The 17386-nt window shown below is 32.2% G+C and overlaps 1 protein-coding gene across 1 annotated transcript; it reads right to left on the reverse strand.

Annotated features, from left to right (window-relative positions):
• Window positions 1-949: 949 nt before the first annotated feature.
• Window positions 950-6501, reverse strand: LOC118204073 (uncharacterized). Its single transcript, XM_035376394.2, has 4 exons — window positions 6378-6501; window positions 5531-5635; window positions 4402-4996; window positions 950-1965 (listed from the first exon to the last, which is right to left on the reverse strand). Exons 1-4 carry the CDS (start codon window positions 6390-6392, stop codon window positions 1799-1801), a joined length of 882 nt encoding a protein of 293 aa, XP_035232285.1. The 5' UTR covers window positions 6393-6501; the 3' UTR covers window positions 950-1798.
• Window positions 6502-17386: the final 10885 nt, after the last annotated feature.

Raw genomic sequence — 17386 nt, forward strand, 5'->3', positions numbered from 1 at the left:
GAAACGGGTTCTTTGGAGTGACGAATCAAGGTTCACCCTTTACTGTTCGGATGGCAGGGTCTACCTGGAGAACGTCTCCTGCCAGAATGCATTGTGCCAACAGTCAAGTTCGGAGGAGGTGGAATTATGGTCTGGGGTGTTTCTCCTGGTATGGGCTGGGACCCTTGGTCCCCATTCATGGCAAGCTCAACTCCGATGCCTACTGCACTATTTCGGATGACAATGTGCTTCCTACGCTGTGGCAGTTTTACGGGTGGGACCCCTGTTACTTTCAGGACGACAATGCCAGTTGTCATGTTTCGACGTTAACCAAGGCTTGGTTTGATGCCAATGGAGTTCATCGAATGGACTGGCCTGCCCAGAGTCCAGACCTGAACCCTATCGAGAACCTCTGGACGAGTTGCATCGCCGAATTCAGGGGTGCACTACCCGTGCAAAATCGGTGAAGGAACTTCTATGTCTTCTCCAAGCCGATTGGAAGAAAATACTACTAGCTGTCATACAAAGACTTGTGGAAAGTATGCCCCGGAGGGTCTACACTGTAATTACCTCTCGTGGAGGCTCTACCAACTATTGATTTTGAATAAAGTTAGTTTTTCTTTTCTATCACAGGTGTCCAAATACTTATTGGTAGTCAGTGTATTTGAACCACTGTGAATAACAAAATTCGCACATTTGACTGTAGATCCTACAGCATGTTTTTTTCAATTTCAAAGTTATTAAAGAAGTCGTTCGAAGGAAATTTTTTAATATTTTTGTATGAAATTTTGTTCAGAATATTTTAATTAAATTATTTACAGTTTGGTTTCAATGATACTCAACTAAAATGCATCTAAAATCTATATCATGTCTCTTTGAAGAGATATAATATATTTAATCTATTTACATACAAATATATTTAAACGTATTTTTATCTCAGAATATTTAAACACAAATCACCACAGCAGAATTTTTGGTATTCCAAATACTTTTATTTGACAAACCGAAAATACAATTTACACAAAAGCAAATTTAAATTTAAACGTTATAATACTTACATTAAAATTAAATAATTCCATTTTTTGAATCATATGCAATAGTATTACAAAAAAATGCAGTTCTGTTAAATATAAAATTTAGATTAAGTACATGAATCATGATATATATTAAGTACATGAATATATTTCATTAATGTATCTTTCATGGGTGATATTTCAGATATATTCCATTAATATATCATCATTTTTCAGATATATTCCATTAGTATAGATTCAGATATATTCCATTAATATATCTTTCTTTAACAATAAAGGTAAAACAGAAATATGTGTAGTTATAGATAAAATTACATTGCTTTAATTTTTAAAAACTTTAAAAAAATTGTAAATAAAGTACATCTTTATTATTCTTACTAAGGAAATTTATGAATAAATGGAAATGTATATTACCTGCATATTTTGACAAATTTCAAATTACACAGTGACCAATAAGTAACCAAATACTGGAATGCCAATGTTCCCAAGTTGAAAAAGAAAACACACACATAATTCCCTGAATAATGGACGCACCAACAAGTTACAAACATAGCAATGATTAAACTAAGCAACGTAGTTAAAATGAAGTCCTTTCACATGCTGTATTTGAACGTTTTAAAGCTAGAGAAACCAGCGTTTTTTAAATTGTGTTTCATGCATTTTAGCTGACGCAACAAAAGCAAAATAAAAGCGAAAAACACCAAATATTCCTGAACCTTACATTACAGTGCGATAGTACATTGTTTCTTTTTGGAGTATTTTCGATTAAAAATTTAGGAAGTTTACTACAAAATGTGGCTGTACACGTATCTCACGTATGGTGTTTGTAAATGGTGTCTTACAGAGGCTCCGCCATGGTACCAGGAATCACGACCGTACGTAATAGCGTGTGTGGAAGGAGCAGGGACAGCGTTGTAAACCATAGCGGGAAGAACAGGAAGATTCTTCACACCTAAAAATAACAAGATAAATAAAATAAAATAAATATTACTACAGTTTATGTCTGTTATAATTCATAGGGAAAAAAAGGAGAGAAATTGCTATTGTAAAGAAGAGGTACAGAAAATATTTCAAAATTTAATATTTATGATTCCAAATTCAATTTCCGATTCCTTTTATTACATCTGATATAAATTGAATTTTTTTTCCTTGTTTAGTTTTTTAAAATGTAATTATTCAGAACAGGTAGACATGATTTTTCGTAGCTCGTATTCTGATTCCTTGTATGAGAAGCAAGCTAATTATTAATTCTATGTGCTTCAATATGCATATGTTTGAGGTAGTATTAATGTACAAAACAAACTAATTTTAAAATCGTATAAAATCAAGTTTACTGTAGACTGAGTGCAGCATTATTTTATAGGGATATTTTTTAGTATCTTTACTCTACTTTTTATTCACGGCAGAAATAAGCCTCTCATTTAATATTCAAGTCCATTTTCATGAACTATTTTAATAAAAGAGGTCAAAAATTAGATTAACTAGGGAAAATATTTCTCCTAATTTTATTCCATGTATTAGACGTAACTAAATAGAGCAAAAAAATTAAAATTACTTTCTTCATTTCCATCCTCTCTACATTTATTTCAAATCAAGAATAAAATGATCCCTTATAACAAAGGAACCCACCAGCGACCGAGCGGTAAAATCGCTAAACATTGATAGTTCCGACCTGGGTTCGAATCCAGGCAAACAGCTTGGCTGCATGGGAGTTTTCGGGGTTTTCCCCGTGTGCAACATGCATACGAGCCAGTTTCCTTTAGAAAGTCCTCCACGAAGGCATACCTTCTCTTAGGCAAATAGCCCTCGTGAGCTTTGCCATAACAAACTAAATTAATGACAAAGGTACTCTTAAATTATTCTTTTAAAATGTGATGAATTATTTGTTTGGCGCACTATGTCGGCCCATTGTTCTTCGTACATAAAAGTGTAATTACATTTTAAACAGGCTTTCTTCTGGGAAAACAATACTTCTCCTACCTTTATTCATTTGAAAGTCAGTAATGATTGTAATGTCCCTTGACAATCAGTATTTTTGTAAACTCGTCAAGGATTACAAAATTTGACGATATAACCATTGATATCATTAACTTATCCTGATAATAGCTTTAAAATTCTACCTTTAATTTTTTTGAAAATTATAACTACTTTTTTCCCCTAACACTAGTGGCGGTTAAGACGCTTTATGCTCATTCAGGATATATCTCCTGTGGATCGTTTCTGAACACAGGGATTCTTACAACAGTTATTTTCAAGACTTAAACTATACTTATGATGATTTTAAAGTCTCGGCGATTAATTTCAGTGTTATAAAAATTATTTTATTTGAGTTCATAACGTTAAAATTCCGTTAACATCTCTTAAGTTACTAATGCTTCCTGCATTGCTCTTACGTATTATATTTCAGGAATATGAAATATATGGTAATTAAAAATATTGGAGTTTTAATAAAAACTAATTAATTCATAAATAATTACATAACAGTTTAAATTCTCCACAGCCTAATTTAAATAATAATATCAGACACAGGACATATTCTACGCTCAGAAAATGTAAGAAATGGAAATAGTGTTGCAGTGACTAATTATTAAATTTCCCTATTTTAATCAAGTTCATTTGAGAAAACTAAATATAAGAAATCGAAAATTGCATATAGTAATAACCTAAAACTTGCAAAAAAAAATAAATAAATAAAATAAAATAAAAATAAAACTTGAATGGAAATCTTTATTTCATGGCATAAGAATTTTTAAATGGAAATGCATGCTTTTCCCCCCACATTATTCTGTGAAAATTTAAAGTTGTGGTATTAGTTTCTTCATCATACTAACTCTATAAATTTTGTGTTCATGAACCACACTTTTGCTGTATCTCAGCTCTGCAGCAAACAGCGTATGAAAGTAAGACTTTTTTGTAAAGCCGCTCAAAATAGTATTACCTCATTTTTTAATATGAAAATATAAATAAATGCCACCCAGTAACATAATTAATTGCATAATTTGGTAAAAAAAATATTACAATTGTTCTAAATATCTTTTAATTAACCAAAGATTTCTTTGACTCGTGGCTCGGAAAAATGCTTTATTATATAAATGAAAAATCGATTACCAATCATTGAAAATTTTTTCAGTCCCAATTTTACTAAAGTATTTTAAATCGTATAATTAGCAATCATTTGCATTATTTGGCATCATATTTTTATTTTCACATCATGATTTTAAATTTCATAAATTACTTTTTCAACTTTTATCGAATTCTTCCCAGCAGAAAACAGATGGTTCTTTAAAATCTAATAAGCAAATGTTTTCTCCAACAGTTGGTGTAGAATGGTAAGAGTCTTATAATCTTGGAAATATATTAGGTATTTTATTTTAAAATTGTCACTTACCAGAAACGACAACAGATGATGAATGGGCATGATTAACTTGCGGAAGCACTATGGGATGTTCCCTGTTATTGAATGCAGAAAGCTGTAGAGGCTGGGCTGGGACGAATCTTGTTTGAACTCCAACAACATGCTTCTCACTCTTTTGTTGTCCTTTCTGACTGGCAATAGCTTGGAAAGCTCTTTCACTGTTCATACGTTGTTCAATACCCACACCAAGATTATCCCGGTAAAACTGCTGCTGCTCGCTTTGCTGTTGGCCATTGGTATAGAACTGCTGTTCGGGTATAAATTCGTCAAAATGCTCTTTTGCTTGGATGCCCATTTGTGATGCTGTGCCCTGTGGTATTCTGCTCTGTGAATGAAGAAAACCCTGATCTCTGCTAAAATCTTGATCCTGCGGAGCTGGAGAGACAGTTGCAAAGTGATCTTGGGGCTGATACATTGGAGACTGGGCCTGACTATGCTGCATTATTTGACTTTCATCACGAGAAGCGATGTTATCCATACGAGTTGCTTGGAATTTATGTTGGTTTCTCTGCAAATCTTCTTGCACTGAACGGCCTGTAGAGACTTCCAGATCGGTAGGACTTGTAGCCTGCAAGAATCAATTTTTAACTGTTTACCTCAAATCATAGATTTGATGCAAAGAGAAAACACATAATATTAAGATTGAAAAGTATTATTATTATAATTTAAGACTGAAATTTTTCACAATAAGGTTTACGAAATAAAAAATTATTATCTTAAGTATTAAGCCGGTTTTAAGACAGTAGATCATACTAAACCGTACCTAAACAAGCAGAAAATAAACGAGCAAATATCTGTACATAAATAAGTAAAGGAAAATAAATTTAAATTAAAATTTCAAATGTAGGAATATTATTTTAAAAAAGGAAGGTATAAGTATTTTTTTCTAAAAGGAAGCTTTAAGTTGCAATTGATCCCCTTCACAAATAAAAATTTAAGCTGAATAAAAGTGCTAGAAAATGAACTTTTTGAAGGAATTTATAAATCTGCACTTGAAAAGAGTGGTAATAAAAAAAGAAAAATATGTAATTAAATTCATTAAAGCTAAAAAAATAATTTTAAGGTAAACTGTTAGATAAAGGAGAGGAGAAAAATGACTCACCTGGAATTCTACAGAACCGTGGGTTTTCTTAGAATCAAGGAGGTTCGATTCATACCTGACGCCTGTTCCATGAGCCAAAACAAAGCTCGAAACGATAAAGAATACCTGCAGTATAAAAATATTAAAAATATTTAAGATGTTACATAAAAATTTCATTTTCAGCCTAAAATTTGTTTAAAAATTCCTAAAAAATTATATATCCGCTTATTTTAAAACAAGATTTTTAAAAATTTTAAAAACATTAAATCCCCTACAGTTAAGAATTCTTAAGCGAATACTACGACATTTTATTTAATTTTCTTAATAATAGCAATCAAAATTTTATGGCATTAATTAAAAGATATTGTTTTAAAATAATTTACAAGGAAAACCGAATTAATATTAAAAATAGTTTAACATATTTATTGTGTACGTCATGTATGCTTACATACGAATGCTACAATAGTACAAATACTTATATTGTAAATACATTTGTAATTTAAGAAGTCTTTAGACTTTAAAAATTAAACAATTAAAATAATTGTTTAGTCTAAAAATTAATATGAAAATACAAACACAAAACTTTCATTATTTCATCATAAGCTAAAAGCACAGTTACAAACAGAAATCTAGGAACATTTCATATGAAAAAATGTGCTAATGATTTTAAATCAAAATACTAGCTTTTAATTAAGATTAACTTTTAGCTTAAAATTAGAAAAAAATTTTGATATTTAAAACATTCTATCCAAGAATCGGTATAATGCAAGGTGGAGAATTTTATCCTATCACAGAAAATGTCGCTAAACGTTTAAATTAATAACCGAATGTATTGTAGATGTAAAGACTTTGATTTGCTGTTACTCACCACAGAAATATTCATCTTTGGATTTCCGAAGGGGAAACAGCTGCTGTGCCGAAAATCTGTTAATTCTGCGCTTTTATACAAAATCCTAAAAGAATATGAACCTTTTCATGAATATCTGAAATTCAGTTATCCTATCCTGTTATTAACAGTTATCCTATCCTGTTTTCCAGTAGCGAAAAGCACAGTTACCAGATCCATCTTTCCCAAGACAGACATATGATAATGAACCTTGAACTAGCATTATAAGACCACACCTTAAGAGAAGTTTAGATTTCTTTTTCCGAATTATAGAACAGTGGTAAATTATCGATATACTGAAGGACATTTGAGAGATTCTTTAACGTATAACGCAAACCAAAAGATAAGGAATAGATTCATTTTTCAAGGAAAGCTGAATTTTAAATTTAAACTCTTAATGAAAAGCAGGGAAAGAGTTCAGAACGGAAAAGTATTCGAATTTTACAACTTTTTCGGAAGTGTATTTAATGAAAACTCTTCATAATTAGGCTTTGTGTTTAGAGATATTTTACTAATAAATTATTCATATGATGCAACGTCCTAGTTAAAAAACTGAGTCAAAACATTAGCTGCGTCTTAAATTGTTTTTTTTTTAAATCATCTTATACATTTGAGATACGGTTTTACATTCCAAAAAATAACGATAATACAAACGTAATAAGTATACGGCCTTTCTTTAAACTAATATACTAAATTCAATTAAAAATTTGATTTTTTTAGACAAAAATAAATATCACACAGACATACAATAAATAAATAAAGATGAAACTTAAGGAGAAAAACTATTAGTTATCAGAAATTAAATTACGTAAGGAAAAATTAAAATATATATATATATTAGACAAATAATTTAACGATTATGCATGGATATCAACATTTTTAAAAATTAAATGCTTAAAATGTTTCTCAAAAGAAACAAGAGCCCGTTTATGTATAAATAATTCCAAATTGTGGTCTACAAAGGGGGTGAAAAATTCCAAGTCACCTACATATCATAAATTGTCTCCAGATTAAGAAATTTAAGAATAGTCAATAGCCGCAAGTTCTACCATTCTATTCAAATCTAAACGATTTCTATTCAAATAATACAGTACAAAGTCTTTAATCCGGACTCGTCAGGATTTCGGCGATTCCGGATTAGGGATTTTTCCGGATTATAGATCATCAATTTAAATCTGGCAAGATGGCATGCAGAAATTATAGAATTAAAGATATGAAACCGTAATTTATGAAATAAAGAGCAATTATGATCTAAAGGGTATCAAAATTTACAAAAAAAAAACAGCGTAATATTTATTTGTTTACTTTATTAAACATTTCTTTTAATGTAAGTTGTTCAAGTTGATTCGTTTTATGTGCTAGTACTTTCTTTTTAATTCTATAAACATACATAATTTCTTGTTCAATTACGAAGTTCCACTGTTCAAGTCCTGTAATTGCTGTGCCGAGAATACCGACTAACTTGTCAATCGAAATTTTTTCGTTTTCACTAACCTCTCTGTCACTTTCTTCATGCCTTTATCCATTTTTTGCAGCAATTCCACTTTTTGTTTGATGCACATCAAAATATGCTTTTCGCTTTGTAGATCCTTTGGCAGCTCCAGAATCAGAAACTCTTTTTGACATAATCGAAAGTTCAGGCTTACTTTTTATAAAATTGCTCTAACAGTCTGCAAAAAATAATAAGCCGGATCGAATTAGAAGATTAAGGAGCAACGCAATCTGCAACATTAACTGAAATTGATAATTAGATAATTTTAGCCTAGCTTATACCGTCCGTTATACCTTAAACGCGCATGCGTAAACGTATTATGCGCATGCGTAAACGTATATGCGCATGCGTAAACGCAACGCATGCGCAGAAAGTTTGTAGCTTTGAGGTCCGGATTATAGATCATTCCGGATTATGGACGTCCGTATTAAAGACTTTGTACAACCATTTTTAAACACAAAGAAACACTAGACGTGAATTAACGAGGATTATTAAAAGGATTAATTGTTTAATGATTTTTATTATTTATAAGCCTTAATAAAAAAAAATTCCTGTCTCTACTCTGTATTCAGGAAAATATGTTGAACAAGACATTAAATTTAAAATTTGTGTATAATGTATTCAATATTTTTCCCACATAAAAGAACTAAGCAATTTTTGTCCGTTTTCCAATTATCCCCCCTCCACATTATAACAGTCAATAGGTTTTAGCACAAGACAATTGAAAATCAAAAAAGATGTACTGGTTTCTATGGTGAAAGGTTTTTAATTCCAGTAAAGAATAATGCAATAAGTTAAAAAATTGATACTTTTATTCTTAACCTAAAAGAATTCCTCTGGAAAGAGTGAAACTAGTGAATGAAATAAGACAAAGCATGTTGCGAAGAAACTACAGTACAAACTAGGAATATTATTTAAAAATAATCTATCAATTTAAACTAAGGTTTTTTTCATAAAAAGCAGTCTAGCTTTCGTGCAAAATGATTACTATGAAAAGCAACACATGGAGATCAAACTCATTTTTAAATAATTTAATTAATTAATAATATGTAAACTCGGTCAGCACACATATTTTTTCCTATTCGAAAGAAAATTACTACTACACACATCCAAAATGTCCCTAGGTAGATTCGAGGGTAGTTACGTATTGCACAACCACCTTAGCGCGATTCGGCGATCTTTTACAGATTTGAAAAGATAAAAATTATTATGTACAACCCTCTTTCTCTCTCTTTTTTTAATAACATTCCCGTACTATCGATGTTTATAGTAAGTCAACAAAACATTATCAGCATATAAAAAGAAAAAACATTTTGAAAATCTTAAAATATTAAATAAAAATTGTATGATATACTGACTAAATCAAATACTTGTGTTTTTCGCAAAATCATTCTCCAGGTCTTTAGCGCTGTTCTTCTTCTCATATACACAGTTTTTGTTGAAAAAAAAAATTACAGAATGACACAAACTCGAAGCTGCGCTCTGGCTATCTATCATAATCATCTCATCATTGTTACCTTTAAAAAATATTCTATTCCTACAGAATTTACAACACAGTTTCTTCCATTGCGGGTAAATTCCATTTTAAAACTGAGTTGAAGGAAAAAATATCATGATTTGTCCATAAAAACCACTGAAACTTGACATACTAAAAAAAAAAAAAAAAAAAAAAAAAAAAAAAAAAAAAAAAAAGCTAAATTAGTGATGATATTGCTTGTCTGTTATGAACATGGTTTCCTGAGAAATACTCATGCACAAAAAGGTTGCCAGAATTTGGTACACTCTAAAAATTTGGCGACTTCTACTAAGGTGGTTGCAATAATACAATAATACGTAAATACCGTTTCGAGGTGCACCATGGTCACTCATGTTGCCAACGTATTATTTAGCTTTTCTGCTGCTACTTGCTAAAAGCAGCAAATGAATAAATGGATTTACTTGTCTCTTGTTTCTTGGGGTACGAAGCACAGCGAGCAGTTTGAAATTGCTTAAAACTGTTAAGGACATAACGTAATTTTAAAACTGCTGATTAATAAAATAGAGCATTGTAAAGTACACTTCTGTTTTTAAATTTTAAATAAACTTAAAATTGAGGCAACTGTTTGTTATATCTCACTTAAAGGTCACACTTAAAGGTCGTATGAGCCTCAATTTGGCCATCTTTTATTTCTATATATACAGTACCTGCCATAAAATCACTTCCATTCCCAAGATATTTGAGTGTATTAAGCAGCTGATGGCGATTTGCCTATTAGAATTGGTTTTGGTTTATTTTAATTATGGCAAAGCACACTAGGCCATCTGCCTAAGGGAAGGGATGCCTTCGTGGAGGACTTTCTAAGGGGAACTGGCTCGTATACACGTTACACATGGGGAAAACCACGAAAACGCTTTTGCAGCCAGCCCGTTCGCGGGATTCGAACCTCGGACCGAACCACCGCTCGGCCGCTGGTGGGCCTTGCCTATTAGAAAACGTGATATTAGTTTTAAACTTTTCAAGCAAAGTAATAACTAGCAGCTAATAATCATCCTAAAATAATAATTAAAAAAACCTAATGCTCCTACCGTGTGACAAAACAAATAAAATTTTTAAAAAATCTTAAAACTTCAGATTTTATATTACGCCCAAAGGGACGTTTTCTTAACGTTTTTGGTGTTACCTTTATTTATTAAATATCATTCTCTTCGCACTTAAATCATAAAATTCAGTCCAACAACAATATCACAAAGCATTTAAGAAGATCATATCTTTAGAATTTCCGATACACAGTCTCGCGCGCTGGAGATCAAAATGTTCTTTTTTTTTCCCCTACAGTGTTGCTATTGCTCGCTGTGAAATCGTTGAGTTATATTATTTATTATCAAAATTCCCTAGAGTTTTACAAAATATGAAATAGATAATAAAACAAATTCTAAATTCCAAATTTGGGTTTCCAGGGGCCTATATAGTGTAGTGGAAAACTACATAATTCAAAATTAGATGTCTCCATGTACCGCTATTTTTCACAATACGAGAAACATACATACATTCATGCAGATTCTTTATTTAATTTCTTTAAATATAATGCACAGCTCTAATATTTGGTTGCAACAATTTGAAAAGCGAAATGCTGTTTTATAGTGGACGACGCAAAATGCTAAAACGAAATTAGCCCCTCCGGGCAAATTGTCCCTTTGGGCTAAAAATGAAACCATTTACGCAATTTTTAAATTAATTTAAATTTAAAAAAATTCTTTTATAATAACGTTCTCGACGAAAATTTATGTCTTACGAACAACTATTCTACAGTGTTTTGCTTATGTATTCAGTTTTTCAGTTTCTTATCATTAGTTCTTCATAATCATTTATTATTATTAGCTCTTCACTAATAATAAATCCCAGTTTAAATGCCATTTCTTTAAGGCTGCAGTTACCAAAAACATTAAAATGTTTTAACATTTATCCTTTTCTTTTAGGCTCAAGTCTTTTCGCTTGACATTTCGACATGTTACAAAGTAAGCAAACAACACATTTTGTAAAAAATGTTTCTTCCAGTGTTTTATTCAAATTTCAGAATTTAGGTTTCTAGCCAGCAGAGCGGCCCCTTCATGATTATGAGCATGATTAATGCTTTCCTTACTTTTTTTTTTTTGTCTTCATTTATCACTTCCTGTACATTTAAAGACTATTTTTATAATTCTCTTACTCTTTTACTTTGTAACATAATGCGTCTGATTCTTTTATTCTGTAAACATAATGTGTCAATCCCAAAGGGCAGATTTGAATCCGTAAAACTTAAAAGACATATAGAAGTTGAGCTTCCGTCTCCTATTAGCTTGTATTTGAGGTAGAATCCTTACTCATTTAGGATGTATTTAGAGGATTGTTTCTTTAAAGATAAGAAAATTCAGCCCTTCTAAAGTACAGTGAGGACTAAAAGCACTGAAAGTAGTGTTTCAGATCCACACGGACCGTGGAATAGAAAAATGTCGATCAAACCCGTTTTACTGGAGCATTAGATACCTCAATGTTAAAGCCACGGTCCACAATACGTTAAATGGGTGAACGACGAAAATCTTTGATAGAAACAAATACGATATTATGACACAAAAATTAGTCTTTAGTTAATGTGAGTTTAATATGAGGTGGAGATGAGTTTAAACGGTGTTTTTTATTAACTAGTATGCATTTGCTTTTGTTCCTGGAAACTTGAACGTAATAAGCGGCGGGTACTGCCATATATATAAAATAGATTAAATCCTATCAGTGATAAAGCCTTGAAAAATTTAATTTGTTAAACTTCTTTCCCCTTCCCCGGGAATCCCCTTCCCCGGGAATCCCTTTCCCCTTCCCCGGGAATAAGTACAAATAAAACTTTCCCCACTACCGACAGTTTTATGCAATTTCTGCCAATTCTTCTTTGACTGGTGCAAAATGTGTCGAGAAAATTCTCACGAGAAATTCGGGTAAGGAAATAGATACCTAAGATGCCTAAAGATACCTAAAGAGTTCTCGAAATATTATATCTTCCACATGCTTTGCTTAGATGAAATACGTAATTGCTAATTCACGGAGTTTACTGAATTAAAAAATGAAGAAACCCTCAAATGAAACGACTTCATTAGAAAATGCTATGCATAGAAATTACTATAAATTCTTACGAAAAGCATTAAAACTTAATTATTTACATAAGAAAAATTCTTACGGAGAAAAGAACCGAAGTATTTTTCGAGTTAAGAATCAAGACCTATGCCTATTTGTAGACCTTATTAGAATACTTAAAGCGCCTCCTTCACCTCCCCCGTAGGAAAAAAATTGGGAAATATTGTTTTACTCCTGAAGATGAGGTACCTATATTAGATCGTTCTCAAAATCGTCAGAGTTCTAACTGTACACCAATCTAATATTGCTTTTTTAACTAATTTAAAATGTTGGTACTTTGCCGTTAAAACCATAGAACGCATTTTCCCCGCCACACTATCCCATTTTAGCTTATTTTTTCTCCACGCCTGACTCGATATTAGAGGAAAAAGCAGATCGAGAACTACAACAAGAACATTATTAAATTTCATGATAAAATCTTCCCCCAAACGCTTTTTTAGGGGGGGGGAAGAACCCGGCTAACGTTATACATTTTTTTCTTTACATGAATATGTTTTCATGAACATCCACACTTTTGTCATATCCACTGATTTTAATATTAGGATAAGATAATAAGAAACTGGCACATGTCTCTCTTATTCCAATCAAACGTTGCTTTGATTTATTTGAAGCAAGCTCTGTTTCAAAAAAGTCAATTCATATTTACTTCTGACGCCTCAAGTAAATTAATTGTGCGACGTTAACAAAAGGAATTAGAGTGATCCATCAAACTAGTACTTGACATTTGGACACCTTTTTCCCTCCCGGCATGAGAGAAGGCTGCGTAGTCATTTCGTCTTCGAATCACATTTTAATTTTATTGAGGTGTTATTCGAACACAAACTTTCTTTTTAAGAACATCTCTTTCTTGAAGAGACAAGATAGCTGTTTCTTTGTATAGAAATATCCATTGCAGTATTAAAGAAAAAAAGCTTGATAGCGCGAGGCTATAAAGTTATAGATAATTACCGCCATAACAGAAGCCCAACTAGACTGTTGACACTATTGCCGAGGAAATAAGCTAAAATAGAGAAAATGCCATGCGGTATGTATGATGCTTTAGAGGAAAAGTACCAGGAGTTTCCATTATTTCCTTTCCTATTAGGTCAGAATAAATTTAAAAAATATTTCACTGAAAAAAAAGAAAAAAAATGAAATTTATGCGAAAATTATAAATAAAAAATCAAATCCCTGCATATTACAATGTAGATATGCATTTTTGTACAGGCAGAAAGCTTTCCTAAAAAGCACAAATAATTTGCATTGCACTCCGCAGCCATAGCAGCAGTCTAATTAAATACACTTTTCAATAATCATTTAAATCAGGGGCGTAGCTAGAGGGGAGCATGGGGGGCATCTGTCCCCGAGCGCAGAATCCAAGGGGCGCCAAACTGATGCTACGACATTTTAGAATTAAATGTTTTCCATCCTTGGCCAAGCAGTAGGCGGCGCGAAATCTTCAGTTGTCCCTGGGGGCTGAAAACCCTAGCTACGACTCTAATGAAAATTTTAAATAATGAGCAAATTGAAACGCATTACTCATATTCAGTGGACCAAAATTGCTTATTTTTATATCGCATATCATTTTGCTGTGGTTCAGGCTAAACACTGAATATACAGTTATTGGGATGATATTTTTAACCATACATTCCTTTGCAAAGAACGGCATTCTTTCTGAAGTTTCTAAAATACACTGAAACTCGCAGAAAAATAAAGATAGAAAAAGAAGAGCTGAAGAGAAACTGCCCTGCAAAACTGAGTCCTCACAGCCCACCAAGGTGGACCACCAACAGGACAAGTGGAGCAGTGGTAGTTCGATCCAGATTCGAATCTCGACGAATGGGCTGGCTGAATAGAATTTCGAATGGAATTGGGATGGCTGAATGGAATATTCAAACTACATACTGAAATGTGTAACGCGAACACCAGCCAGTTTACCTTAAAATATCCTCTATACATTCCCCCTTAGTCCAGATAACACCATGTCATTTCCCACAGTCCAAATAACCTATACTAAGACACAGGTCTGGAATCGCCAAATACCTGGATTGCTTTCCTAGTCAAACTGGATTTACTCCTTTTTCATGTGATGCCTCTAAATTTTTGCATTGCATTTAGCATCCAATAGTAATCAGCAAGCAAATTAACGTCGTAATGACCTTGCTATCTTTCTTTCTTTCATTTCTTAAATATTTTAATGGAAGTGCTCTTTTTCTTTTGCATTCACTATACTACGGTTTTCTGAACAAGAAGTCTAGGTCCATAAATTAAATTCACTAAAAAGTTTAAAAATTTAAATCTTTTAGCATATATTCAATTACAGCAACACACGCAGGATCTTTACTATTGATTCTAAACTTAATAATGCAGTTCTTTTAGAAAAGTTTCTTCTTCAGCTTCACTAATAGTAAATTGTTACTAGCATTAATTTTGACATTGGTTAAAACTAAAATATCTTCCTTCATCCTGGCTTCTGATAAGAAAGTAAAACTTTAATAAAATTATTTATGCCAATCACTTCTTTCAGTGCGTTTCTAAATTATTACGTAAGAGTCAGTTTTAATGACGCAATGAAAGAATTATTTTCTGTGGCTATGAAAGGCCTTAAGGAAAGTTCTTTTTGATGTCACATTTATTTATTAGTCCAAAGGGGCTTTGTCCTTGAAGGATTATTGTTTTCGTTTTGCGATTTTGCGTCGGACTCATAAACGTCGGTTCACTTTTCAAACTGTTGCCACAAAATGTTAGAGTCCTGCATTATATTTGAAGAAATTAAATAATGAAAAATCTGCATAAATGATTGTCTATTTCTCTCATTGTGATAAAACAATGGTACGTAGAGCCATCGAATTTTGAATGACGAAATCCTACTGCGAATATGGGCATCTGAAATCCCAAATTTGGAATTTGTTTTATTATAGATTTTATATTTTGTAAAACTTTAACGAATTTTTGATTTACAAACTCAATGCTTTAAAAGCGAGAAATGGCAACGTTATATAGAAAAAAAAATACTTTTATCTCCAGCTCGCGAGACTGTGTATATCGGAAATTCTAAATATATGCTTAATTTAACATTATTTTGCGATATTGCTCTTGAACTGAATTTTATGGTTTAAATGCAAAGAACATGATATTTAATAAATAAAGGTAACACTCAAAACGTTAAAAAAACGCCCCTTTGGACGTAATTTAAAATCTGAAACATTTCAGATTTATTTATTTATTTATTTATTTATTTATTTATTTATTTCTGTTCTGTTTTGGTAGCCAGCGTGTTTTTATGGAGGCTTAGATCTATATTTTGTCCCCATATTACGGCAACTTAATACAGCCACCTTGCTTGCCAAGAAATATACATAACAACTTAAGGCCACCACAAAACATCTATTCATAATCATTGTATTTCGTATGCTTAAAGATTGATCCAAATCACTGAAGACTCAGACAAAAGCAAAATAAAGAGCTCAAGAGAAAATGCGCGTCGAGGAAAGAAACGGGACAGCTTATTTTCAAAAGGTCTCATTCCAAAGACTTTACGCAGACCAATCACCATGGCAATATTTAGGCTGCGCATGGGCTATGGTTATCTCCAAGTCCATTTGCTCTTCTTCAGTCTAGTGAACTCCGCCATGTGCCTACTGTGTCAGGATGGAAGAATAGACAGAGAGCAACCGCGAAGCTGCAGTGAGCTTACCAAGCGCCAAAGGGAAGCCAAGCTTCAAGAAGAAGAGCTTGCCAACATACCGACTTCGCAGCGTACAGTCACATCCAGACAATATTGAGAAGCTCGTTGTCGAATGGCAGAACTACCAAGGGTTACCACTGGCTAAAATAAATCAAGTAAGACTGATTTAAAAGTTTCAAAATTTTCTTTATGATGTACAGAATAGTCAACAAATATAAAAACAAATTTGTTTCCCTTTTATTAGGGCATTTTTTAAATGTGGATTTGGATTTATTATTATTACTGTAAAATACTCTATGATTGGATGGATTGCTTTCATTGAGCACTTTCCAAGTAAAATTCGCTCACGTTACGTTACATATGAAGAAAGCCCAGTAAAATTAATAATCAGTTATTAATCCCTTACTTACATCTTCTGTTCTGATTACCAAAATTTCTTTATAACTTAATTGTGCCCTGTAATTATAAGAAAATACCTAGTATTGGCTAAAAAAGTCTTTGCCTAAACGTGGTGCATAATACACAGTTTTAATGCCGTTTTTGAATGCATTGTTTGACATCAAATATTTTTGCGGGCCGGCCAATATATCGGCAAATAATAATATATAATAATAAAATAACTTACCGACGAAGAAAAAAATGAAATGTTTACTGCTAAGTAATTAACGATAATTTATTCAGTGTTGTTAGATTACTCACAGCGAGCTGACACACACACTACTTAAATTACAAATGCGTGTGAGTAGCTTGCGTTCAGCTACCTTCGGCTTTTGGGGAACACGTGCACTCAGAACTTGTACGCATCCCCTGATAGCCGAATGTGGCCGAACTCATGGTCTCAGTTTTCCAATCATAGTTTTGTACGATATATTGGTGCATACATGTGCATGCACTTTGCTTTATTATTAATTATTACTTAATTCATATTGTTACGGATTTCATAGTTATTTATTTAGTTAGTTTTTTTATTTAGAATTGTAATTAGATTTGCTTCATGTTGCCTTAGCAACGCAGACGATTTTTGAAAAGACAGCTGCGTTGGAAGGTTAAAAATAAAACAGTGCGTGCATTTAATACCTAATAAATAAATATCTCGTAATTGCTGTTGCCATCCACAAAAATCCAGATATTTATAGATGATTCCAGTATATTCGAGAAATTAATTATAAAGCTTATAAAAGCCGAGAACA

Source organism: Stegodyphus dumicola, chromosome 3, assembly GCF_044657685.1.
Source record: "Stegodyphus dumicola isolate Sdum_Otavi_A_Nest chromosome 3, ASM4465768v1".
In the NCBI taxonomy this organism is placed as follows: Eukaryota; Metazoa; Arthropoda; class Arachnida; order Araneae; family Eresidae; genus Stegodyphus; species Stegodyphus dumicola.

Bases quoted from the DNA above. Each gene is read 5' to 3' on its own strand.
- LOC118204073 (XM_035376394.2), bottom strand. The intron at 4,997-5,530 runs GTGAGTCATTTT...TGATTCTTGCAG, and splicing joins ACGGTTCTGTAGAATTCCAG to GCTACAAGTCCTACCGATCT. The intron at 1,966-4,401 runs GTAAGTGACAAT...TGTTATTTTTAG, and splicing joins ATCATCTGTTGTCGTTTCTG to GTGTGAAGAATCTTCCTGTT.